Genomic DNA, 11,729 nt, shown 5'->3' on the forward strand with positions numbered 1-11,729 from the left:
GATGTTTTTTAAATTTTAAATATTTTATTATTTTTTTAGATACATTTTATTTAGGGGTTGTTTGGGGTGTCTTAAATAAGTGCACTTTTTGTCTTTTTAGACTAAAAAGTTGAGAGAGAAAATATGGATGTTTGGGTTAACTTTTTGACTTTTTATGGAAAAATGTGTTTTAAAAAATTGTATAAATTAGTGTGTAGGGAAAATTAGTATTTGGAGTTGTGCAGCCGTAATTTTTGACTTTTGGTGAATAGTGGTAACTTTTTAACTTTTTCAGTAACTTTTTGACTTTTTAACTTTTTTTACACTTCCCAAACTTGGCCTTAGATGTATCTAAAAAGTAAAAAATTTATGAAAAAATATTTTAAAAAATTAATAAATACATAAAAATATACTGAATTATTGTATTTTTTTTATATTTTTGGTATTTAGTGAATTTTTAAAAGATTTTTTTTATAATTTTTTTATTTTTTAATTGTATTTATGTTAAGTGTATCTAAAAAGTTAAAAAATTATTTAAAATATTAAAAAAATTCAGTAGAAACAAAAAAAACACAGAAAATAAGAAAGTAGAATTTTTTGAAAAATATTTTTTGAAAAGTAAAAACAAGCAAGGTGAATATTTTTGAGTAATTTGAAATGTTTTAAATAAATAAATTTTTTAATTTTTAATAAAAGGAGATATATAAAAAAAATAAAAAAAAATATTGACCGCTGTACCTCAAATAAAATAAAAAGATAATCTTGAGGGATGACAAATAAGTCCTTATCACAAAATTTAGTATTATCCTTGGCAATTTGAAGCTAATATTTATGATGTTGGCTTTGGCATTATCCCAAAACACTTCCATAAATAACAACTTTCAAATGGGGTCTCTTATTATCCCTACAAAAATATTAAAAATTCTAAAAATTTTATTAAATGTATCATATGGGTGTGAGATCTACACGAGACTCACTGTGTGTAGGTTCCACAGATATTTAGTAGAACTTTTGATAGAATTTTTGGAGTCTCTAATATTATTCTTATCCCTAATATCTCATATGATGTTCGCTCTGACATTATCCCAAGTCTTAAGTCCCATTAAATAGGGTTGACTGCATGAATCTTTCTTACTCGATACAAAGTTATTTCGTTAGTCAAATTAAGAAGATTCATCTTTATTCACTACACTAGTTTACATCAATTTAGGTCTACCCCTTCCCCTAATACTATCATATACTGTCACTGTATCGCATATCTTCACTACTGCCTATGTTGGTATCCATTGTATATGACCAAACCATCTCAATCTATTTTCTCTCAACTTATCTTCTATCTGTATTACTCCTACTCATTCTCGAATATACTCATACATAACTTTTTCTAATCTTGCCACATATCGATCTCATCAACCTCATATCAACAATACTCATCTTATCTACATGTTATTTTTTAGTTGCCCAACATTTCGTCTCATACAATATCGCTGGTCTAATAGGCATTCTAGAGAACTTCCCTTAATTTAATGGATACTCGTTTATCGCACAATACTCTAAACGCACACCTCCACTTAAGTTACCACGCCTTAATTATGTGAACCACATTCGCTCTAATCTCTACAGTTATTGTGATAATCGATCCTAAATAAAAAAAATGTTCACTCATAAATATATTTTAATTAATAATTCAAGTATTCTTATTATTATATGGGAGAATAGTTAGAAAATTTATTTTATTTTTTTGTTAATTCGGTTATATTGCAAATTTTGATAAGAGAACCATTTTTAATTTTTAAAACTATATTAGATAATTGTATGCCTCCGTTTGGGAAGTGTTTTGACTTTTTGGCTATTTTAGCTTGGGCTAAAAAACTTAGTTTGGAAAGGACTTTTTGACTTTTTAGCTTTTTTGACTTTTTTTGTGAGAGAAGAGTGCAATGATTATGGGTTAGATGTGATGTTTTGTTTGTTGTGGCTAAAATAATCTTTTTTGTCTTTTATGACTAAAATAGCCCCAAACCTCTTTGCCAAACGGAGCCAAGCAAACTTTAAGAAGTGTATTTATAATATAGCCAAATTTATTTAACGTATGACTTTACATTAGAAATTTGAATTATTGATCTAAAAATCTGAGACAATTAATGAACAATTTCCTTGTTCAAATTGTTCATAGACTTCCTGTTTTATAACTATTCCAATAAATTTAGGAAAATAATAATTAAAAAAAATACAAATGAATCAATTCAAGTGAAACCATTTGATATATGTTTAACAACTTACATTTTGCAATTGATTTTGTCGTTGTATTTATATTCTTAAATTTATTGATCTTATTTTAGGTAACAATTCAATTCTTGCAGAAGCATTTTGAATGAAAATGTTAAAATTATGTGTTCAAGTATGTTATATGATTAAAAGTAATAAAAATAAAATTTAATTTTGGATGTTTAGGATAATTTAATAAAATGATAAATAAGAGTAAGAACTATTTAAGTGTGAATAATTGTGTACGTAGACAGCATAAAAAAAAAATTGAAACGGGCCTCACTCACCCAATCACAACATGCTTAACTGCTGTTGCTTTTTTAAAATAATCATTTTGTGTTTTTATATATACATATTAGGTATATGAACTTCACTATTACAAAATACATTTAACATATTTTAATTACACCATTGAAAACTAACAAACACTTAACACATAAAATCGAATTTTATTGCATCACTTTATATTATATAATTCAGTTTAACACAATCTTACAAGGCTCATTTGTGCTGCGACAACCGGCGCAGTTAATTAATACTTTAGCATCTAAACCCTTTAACAAACTATTTAATAACTCCATAGGAGCAAATTCTATTCCCATTAACCTCTCAATATCTAACTTAAATAATACTATTTAGCATCTCCAATGCATATTCCTTTAGGCCACTTTACAGTTCACACCACTCATTTTGTGTGTTGCCGAATGGTTGTACTTTGTTGTGGCAAGTGCAATTGTTACCCTCATCAATAGTTGCAAAAATTCAGATCAAGTGCCACTCATTTTCTTTCTTTCTTTCTTCTTGACCAAATATTTTATTTTTTTAAAAAAAATATGTATGTCATGGTAAAATGAGCTTTTAAGATTAGTGGATTCGGATACTTTCCATTTCATCCAATAATTTAATGATTTATTTTAAAAAATTACAATCCCACACTTCAAAATCAATACTTTAAGCCAATAGTTCACTCATAGTGAAAATATTTGTAATATAGTAAATTTGATAAATACTTTTCAATTATGATATATATTATAAACTTAGGAAAAGACTACAATGTGTACATTCTAAAAGGGCATATGATATGCACTTATTGTGTGGTCCATATTGTGCCACGTCATAAAAAGTAACCTGCTAAACAGGTCATTTAACAGGTTACATGAAAGAATCATAACTTTTTTTAAACATCATAACAATTACTACAATGAATCATAACAATGTCACAATATACAATGCGGTGTCATAACAAAGACACTATCATTCATAACAATATGACAACGACTCATAACAAATATAGTTGTTTTCAACAAATTATCGTAACATTTGAATCGTAACATTTTTTACTATGATTCGCCATAACAAATCATAACTTTTAATAGTACAAATCATAACTTTTACTAATAAATCATAACCATAACACAATGACTGTAACTTTTTTTTTCCACAATCATAACGACATTAACAAAATATCATAACTCTTACTAATAAATCATAACATAGCACGTTGATTGTAATTTTGTCTCAAAAATCATAACAACATTAACAAAACATCATAACTTTTAAAATTTCAAACACAATTAATTGTGTAATCAATTGGTATAGCATATTAGAGTGAATGGAAAATCATAATTGATTGCAAAATCGATCGGATTCAAAGACCACAATTGATTATACAATCGATTAGTAGCCAGAGTTTTGAACAATCACAACTGATTGTACAATCCATTAGAACATAAGGGAGATTCAAATATCACAATTGATTGTAGGGATCCTTGATATAATAAACATAATTGATTCAATAATCAATTAGTTTTCATAAGCCACACTAAACCAATTAATTCCCAACTTATTCATAGTTCCCAATCAATTAGTAAAAACCTAATCATTACTATCAATTTAGTCAATATTCGAATAGTAATTGATCGGTTGATCGGTCTCCATTTTTATGTAATTATGTTGTTGTGTTGCCATTACCTCAAACATTATCACTAACAAAAACGCATGAAACTCCAACTACATTTCTCGCTCTACGATGCTCTCTCTCTCTCTCTACCTAAATTGTTGTTGCTATGACTATCTTATCGACTCTCACTCTTTCTTTCCTTGTCATTATTAGTGAATTAGACAACAATGTTATTGTTACCAACTTCAATTAATCATGCCCTTTGATCCACTAAAACACAACCATCATCATCAACTTAAACCACTATAATAGCATTGTTGCCGCTACTAGTGTCATGTTATTGTTATGTACAAATGATGACATCGGCTATAAATCACTTTGACACATTTATAACTCTAGCACATACCAATATTAGTCCTTGCCTATTATTTTGTAGTCGGTCACTACCTTTCTACTGTCAGTCCTTTTTAAAAATAATAAATTGTATTTTCATTCTTAGATATATATATATATATATTGTTTGTCATTGTACCCACCTTAGTCCCTATATTATTTGTCTTTTCTTATTTTTGGTCCCATTTGCTAACTTTTGAGGGTAACTGTAGAATTTAAAAATTAACTTTCCTACTTTGATCACTTAGAAAACTTTGTTTTCCCACTTCAAAATAGATAGGTCATGGCAAGCGGTAAATAGAAGTGTTCTACGATGGAGGATTGCATGTTGACGTGGTCTATAGCAGAGGTTTTCACACAAATGAATGTGAACTTGACCCATGCTGCATTTTCCGTCACAAAAGTATAACATTTGTTACAATTTGGACCAAAGTGAAAGAAATATAATAGTTTAGACCAATGTGAGAAAGTATTCATAGCTAAGCGGGGTGAAGGTGTAATTTACCATTTTACAAAATGTAAATCATGCCCTAATCTATGAAGAAATTGTTGATGTAATTAATATCATAATAATTAATATTTATTATAAGAAAATATGCTAACATAATTTAATATGAAGATTTAATAATTTTAATAAAGGTAAAAGAGGAAATATCATTTTGCCTCTCATACTATCACTGAAAAATTAATTTAACCTCTGTTATTTTAATAATATTAATTTTACACTGAGTTTATTTGATTTTGGATTAATTTTACCCTCGCTGTTAGCTTCTGTTTATGATCCAACGAAAGTTGCTGACATGGCAATGAAATTTGAAATTTCATTTTACCCTCCAAACTACCTATAAAATATCAATTAGACCTCCAAATTTTATTTTATTCAGCGAACTAATTGATATTTTGAGTGCCACATGAGCAACTTCTAGTTGATTATAGATCGTAATTGATGGTGAAGTAAAATTGATGCAAAACCGAATAGTTTAGATATAAAGTAGATATTATTAAGAGAACAATTGTTGGATTGTTTTTTGAGCTATTGTTGGAGGGAAAAATGATATTTTCTCAAAGTGAAATTTCAATAAAAAATTTTTTAAAACAATTATAGTTTGAGGAAAATAAAAAAATAAAAAGATATTCATAAATTTGCACAATTCCCTTTTTAACAAGTACTCTAGGCTCTATAAGGCTAGAAGGAAAAATAAAGATTGATAGGAACATCCTTTTTGGCACTAAGTTTTTTCGCAATTATGAACATATTAGATGGTTGAAGAAACATAGATGAATAAACTAACCCAATTTGGTAGTATTTTGTAGATGATTGAAGAAGCATATTAGTTTTTGGGTTTCAATTTGTATGGAATTTATAGTGTTACTTAAGATTGGCGTGATGAAACTATTTATGATATTTAAATGTATCAAATTACTCTTAGTTGTTACATTTACAATTCATGAAAAATTTCACACATGTTCCAAATGTTAGTGGAGAAACTGTTTAAAAAACTGGAGTAAGTGTCCATGTATTGCTATATGTATAGTACAATGTAATTTTTTTTTTTTTTTTGCATAATAAGTTCATGTCCAACTAAAATTTTGCCATTAATGTATACTATATCATATACACATTTCAAATGCCAGGAGAGTAAGAGGACAAGTCCTTGGCAAAGTAACAAAATAACTAATAAATTTTCTCAATTTTCTATTTAAAAAAAATCCAAAAAAAGGAAATAAAAGAAAAGCATATTGTTAATGCAGAGGAAGTAATGATTCATGTCATCTCTCCACTTAGAAGGCGCGTAATGGTAGTTCTTTGCAAATTTTAAAAATACCAAGAACAATGACAGTATTTGCTACAAAAGTAGTAATACGAAATTCCTTGTTAGTAAGCAAAACCTAATGTATCCTTCAACGACTTAGAAAAAAAGAACATCTAAGAAATGGAACGAATTATCTCCTTCAAGTACATGCCGTGCCTAAATATCATAAGTATTGGAATCAATGTATCCACTGCGTAGTTGATTGGTATCCATAAGTTTCAACAACCTATACATACATCATTGGCATTGCAACAAAAAAATATTTAGTTGGACATATCTATCCAAAATGACGAAGCATCATCCTAAATAATATTGTTCACATAAACCATCCAAATGTTGTCCATCACATAAGCCATTCATGAAGTCTGTCGTTGTTTACAATTTTCTTTTTCTAATAAAGGGGAGAAAAAGTAACACTGTTCGCAAAATAATGGGCTGAAAAAAGTAACAATGTTTGCAAAAAAAACATAACACTGTTTGCAAAGTTTGGTCAACCATCATTGTCTGTGTCCATTTGTTGGCTGTCATCATGGTTGGACCCATCAGAGTCCTACTCACTATTATTAGAACTAGTTGAATTCTTAGAATCTTCACCACAAAGGCTTTCCACATCTGTTTTAGTTCTAACTTAACATTCCTCATGTCTTTCTTGTGCTACAAGTCCATCCAGGTCAATATGGACATCCATCGTATCTACACTTGTACGTACCCTATTAGCAATTAAAATCAAACAAATCAACAAAAAAACACAACTGCCAGTGCCCTGCTATAAATTAAAATCAAACAAATAAATTAGCACACCCACCAGTGCCTTGCTATCAATTCAAAACAAATAAATTCAAAAAACTAATTAAAATCAAATGAACAAATAAGCAGTCAATTGAATTCAACAAGGTTAGCTCTGGCTTCTAGTATTGCAGCAGCAGTCAATAGAATCTACAATCACAAGTAAATATAAAGTCATACATTTTGCTTGCATGACTAGAGCTGTACGTTCAATATTTTTCTTCCATCCTTTTCAGTATTACGTATTTCAACAATGCAAATGTCCCGCTCCTCGTCACTTGCTCTAGATTAGTAGAATGTTATTTTGAACAAGTGCTCTAGTCGGTTTCTCATTCTTCTACAGCACATTCTAATGTTCAGGTTGGCTACGATAAGTGAAGACTGACAATAGGTTTGCAACTAATAGGCCGACCATGGGGTGAAGCTACAATTTTGTGCTTGGCTGCTATAGTAGAGGTATATAATTACTATTTCACCCCAAAATAGGCCCCTATCTGTAATATTGCAAGTATATTACTAATTTAAAATGGTCATTGGCATTTTCAGGAACTCTATGCTGAGACTAAGAAAAAGCCTGTCATTTTATGACATTTTAAAGGGGAACTGAGAAACCTGGGTTCAATTCGTGCTTCTCATGGTTTATTTGCTTTGGAATCTTTGGAGAACTTGAAAAGTATGAGCCTTATCACATTGTTTTCACCTTCAATTTCGATTATTTTTGTCAAAGATGGAATTAGTTCTTATCTTGAAACTACAATTTCAAACAAATGCATTATGCATAAGATTGGGTCAATTCAATTATATAAGCCCCTGCTTAAGGAAGATTCATTTTGGTTCGGTAAAGTATACATTTAAGCTCTAAATATTCAAAATATTTTAAGTTTGCATTTGGATTTATGAATATGAAATGAATGCATTTGATTTTAATCGTATAACGATTGTGCCTTAAGGTTTCACATTTATATATATAAAAGAGAGATGGAAGAATTTAGGTTATTTATTATGAATGGATTTCAAATATATGGTTAAAAAAGCTTTATTTTATGCAGAAGATTTCGTTGTTCAAAAATGATATTCAAGAATCATATATAACTTATCTGTTTCAATCCTTTCCCTTGGATTTTAAATCCAACTGTAATAACTATTTGCAAATTTAAAGTTGAAATTGTTCATTTGAAATCTGAACAAATGCTAAAGTGAAAATGATTGAATTATAGGGTTACTATAATATGCAAGTATTGAATACATTGGTGGCATCGTCAAGAAATTAGAGTATAATTCAATATTGTCAATATTATTACAACATTGCTCTGTAAAACAATTATAACAAATAAGTTAGTTCAGGGCCCTTTCTTAAAAAAAAATACAGTTTGTTCAGGGCGTTTAGAAACAATTCATGGCTTTTTCTTTAAGCTTTTTAAAAATTATTATCAAATTTAACCCAAAAAAATAAATAAATTAAAAAACAGGTTCCAAAAAAAGAAAAGAAAAGAAACGAGGTCAAGCAACCCATCACAATTTCAAATGACAGGTTGGTGTGCTTTTCAGCCACGCTACATTGAAAGAGGGCCAAAATTAGATGACACTTTTAACCATGCTCGAGGTGCAATTGGGAACTGAAAAATGTAAAGCTAGACTCTCGCCTATTTGTTGGAAAGTCGATAATATTTAAGCATAAACAAAAAACATCCCTCTCTTTTAAATCAAAATAATTTATTATTATTATTTATAAATATAAACAGTCCATTTAAGTCACAGCAAACTATGGTGTGCAAAATTGTGAAGATGTGACTCACAAAGGCAGGGCCAAATGTTAATTTAAGTTACACACAAGAAACTTAAAAGTGATAATTCTATAAATCTTCATCTCCAAAGAATGCCTTCTACTAGCCACCTCATTTTTTTAAAAAAAAAATATTTTTATTTTTATCAAACTTGTTGAATTTTTTAAATCCAGAATGACATACATTATATCAAGTTCTATGAGCAAGTGTTTTAGGAATGTTGTTCCATTGTCATGTTGGGGTCATTCAGTTCAATATAGCAATACCTCTAAAGCTAATGAATTGGAAGTTCTTTATCCCTGCAAATCAGGAATTGGGGATGTCTTTCTTCAGTTCTTCTCATCCACAACATCGCTAGGGGCATCGTGGTCGGGAGGAATCTTTCCTGGATAATTAGTTGTCGGGGGATCTGATTCTGACATGCTGTAGGATAGATGAGAATCACAAATAAGAAAACTGACAATTAAGAGGAATTCATAGGCAACGGAATGAAAAAGTTTACCTTTTGTCCACAATGACCATAGAGCGAAGCTCACAATTTGCAAAACTACAAAAACATGTTGCAAATGTCATTCAGTGAAGCAACTATAGAAGTGTGTGTGAATAAATATGTATGGAAAAAAAAGTAAACATAGTTTTATATTTCCACCAAAAGGACAATTATAGCTATGGACATTTTGTTTTTATTTCTCTTTTTGGCTGCATTTCAAGCTAAAAAATTAATAATATCCATGTTATTTATACAATAAAAGCAAAATGAAAAATATTAACCATCTCAGGGGTAATTTTTGAATGAACTTATAGGTTCAAATGATAGTCACCCACCCCTAAAAATAAAAAGATTTTGACCACCCACACGAAAAGAAGACAATCTTGCAAACTACAGGTTCGTTTCCAAAGATTACCAAAATCACAGCTAAGCATCGTGGGCACTTACTGCTTGGAAATTTCTTTTTTAATCAAAGGGTGACAATCATTGCCAACTGCACATGGAACAAGAATCCACTATGCGTGACAATTGCTATTTCCTTTTCTTTGGGGTCCACAACCTGCTAAATTAGTAGTGTGAAGAATAAGGATCAAGTTCTTATATTTTGTATCAGAAAAGGAATGCTCAAGTTCTAACAGTTACTTCAAATTAAGCATCCCATAATGCAAATTCTATCTTGTAAACGATAAGTTGAAAATGGAGCTATGAATATAGATGTTCTTGTGAAAGATGAGTTGAAAGGGCATGTTAACGCTAAATCATTGAATGCAACAGAAACAAGACAAGAGTCAAGCTAAGGTACAACTTAGGATGAGAGCAAAGGGACAGCTGTTCTTCAGGTGGTTAAAGAGAACTACGACAGTAGATTGAGCAGCTTGTGCATAGGCACCAAGATGACATAGTCATGTGAAGCCAATAGACTATATAGTGAAACACTTTCTGCCATCCACAACCACTTTCTGATACTTAGTAATTTAACATTGAAACATAAAAATATAATGTATATATATGGTGTATTTATATAAATAACAAAATAATTTTGTCATGATATATCAATAACAAAATATCACAATAACATCAAAATATCCATTCGTTTCTCACTTTCCACAATTCCCAAAAAATTGCTAAAGGTAATACATCCAATCCACTTTAATTTTCTTTCTCATAGGAAAATCAAGCCACCACAAGAGTAATTGTTAGAAACATAAACAGATTTCAATTAACAAATAAAACATTACAGTCTCATATAAGTTACATGAGTACAAAATTCAATTATCCACGCATTAGATTTCACACACTCAAGCCAAATTTCAAGTCTGTATACATATATATATATATATGGAATCAAAACAACTATCAAAGCAAACAAAGATAAAAAAACCTAAACCTATTCAAATCATATTTTCCTAATTTTATAAAGCAACCCAGTGAGTTCAGGTGAAAGGGGCAGTTTTGAAGAAGGGGGTTTCCATCTAGGGTTTCATAGAATGGAGATGGAGAAAAGGAGAGAAACAAGTTGCAAAGAGAGAGAGAGAGAGAGAGAGAGAGAGAGAGAGAGGGGGGGTACCTTGAGGCGAAGTTGAGGGCAGGTTGTGTTCGCGGGATAGTCTTCGATGGCGAAGAATAGCTTCGGAGCCGTGTCTGAAGAACAGAAGCGTTTTGGGCAAACAGTGAAGACGGTTTGTGGAACATAAAACAATCTGCAAAGAAAATTGTAACCGGTTGGAGTGGTATTCAATATTTCCAATTAAATTATTTAATGGTTGAGATTAATTTGTAAATATTTAATGGTTTAAAATAAATGTGCACATAATGTGCACTATTTAATAAGTTGCACATCTTAACAGGTCCCATAAACTTGTGATATATATTATAACTAGTGTAAGCCCGTACCTAAAAGCACGGTGCAAATAATGATGAGATCAAAATATAATTAAATATAAAATTATTGGATGAAAAGGTAATTTATCTCATTTGTTACTAAAAATTTAAAGTCAAAATATGAATGAAGGTCTTGTTAGTTTTAAAAAGATTTTTTATTAAAAAAACTTGAAAATATTTTTAGTTGTATATTTTGAAAATAAACATTTCACAATCAATTATTTAAGTACGGCAAGTAACACAATCATAAACATTTCATTTTTATTAACAAATTTTATGACTCTAAATTATAAACTTCATATCAATGCAAACATTAAAAATAAAAGCACCCTTGCTAAGCAAGTTAATAAAAAATTGTAAACACAAAACAAAACATACAAACCAAGGTATTGTACATTTGTTAACACTCTATAATCCAAAAAAAATTACACCAAACA

At 29.6% G+C, this 11,729-nt stretch overlaps 1 protein-coding gene across 3 annotated transcripts; it reads right to left on the reverse strand.

The window, feature by feature from the left end:
• Positions 1-6,523: 6,523 nt before the first annotated feature.
• Positions 6,524-11,255, reverse strand: LOC145823554 (phosphoglycerate mutase-like protein 2). Of its 3 annotated transcripts, none has more exons than XR_014365851.1 (5): positions 10,979-11,244; positions 9,859-9,973; positions 9,424-9,468; positions 9,188-9,344; positions 6,524-7,061 (listed from the first exon to the last, which is right to left on the reverse strand). XR_014365851.1 is itself a non-coding variant. In XM_082923038.1 (4 exons), the coding sequence occupies exons 1-3, from the start codon at positions 11,101-11,103 to the stop codon at positions 9,251-9,253; spliced, it is 264 nt and encodes an 87-aa protein (XP_082779164.1). In that variant the 5' UTR covers positions 11,104-11,255; the 3' UTR covers positions 6,524-7,061; positions 9,188-9,250. The 3 variants fall into 3 exon arrangements, 1 of the variants encoding a protein (XP_082779164.1); XR_014365850.1 differs by having other exon boundaries at positions 9,859-9,970; positions 10,979-11,242; XM_082923038.1 differs by lacking the exon at positions 9,859-9,973 and having other exon boundaries at positions 10,979-11,255.
• Positions 11,256-11,729: the final 474 nt, after the last annotated feature.

The sequence above is a fragment of the Camellia sinensis genome, chromosome 4 (assembly GCF_055761805.1).
Source record: "Camellia sinensis isolate YWXY chromosome 4, ASM5576180v1, whole genome shotgun sequence".
NCBI classification, from domain to species: Eukaryota; Viridiplantae; Streptophyta; class Magnoliopsida; order Ericales; family Theaceae; genus Camellia; species Camellia sinensis.

Excerpts from the sequence above, each read along its gene's own strand:
- LOC145823554 (XM_082923038.1), bottom strand. The coding sequence starts at position 11,103 with ATGTTCCACAAACCGTCTTCACTGTTTGCCCAAAACGCTTCTGTTCTT. Across the intron at positions 9,469-10,978 it reads GCCCTCAACTTCGCCTCAAG|TTTTGCAAATTGTGAGCTTC; the intron begins GTACCCCCCCTC and ends ATGTTTTTGTAG. Across the intron at positions 9,345-9,423 it reads ATGGTCATTGTGGACAAAAG|CATGTCAGAATCAGATCCCC; the intron begins GTAAACTTTTTC and ends TCTATCCTACAG.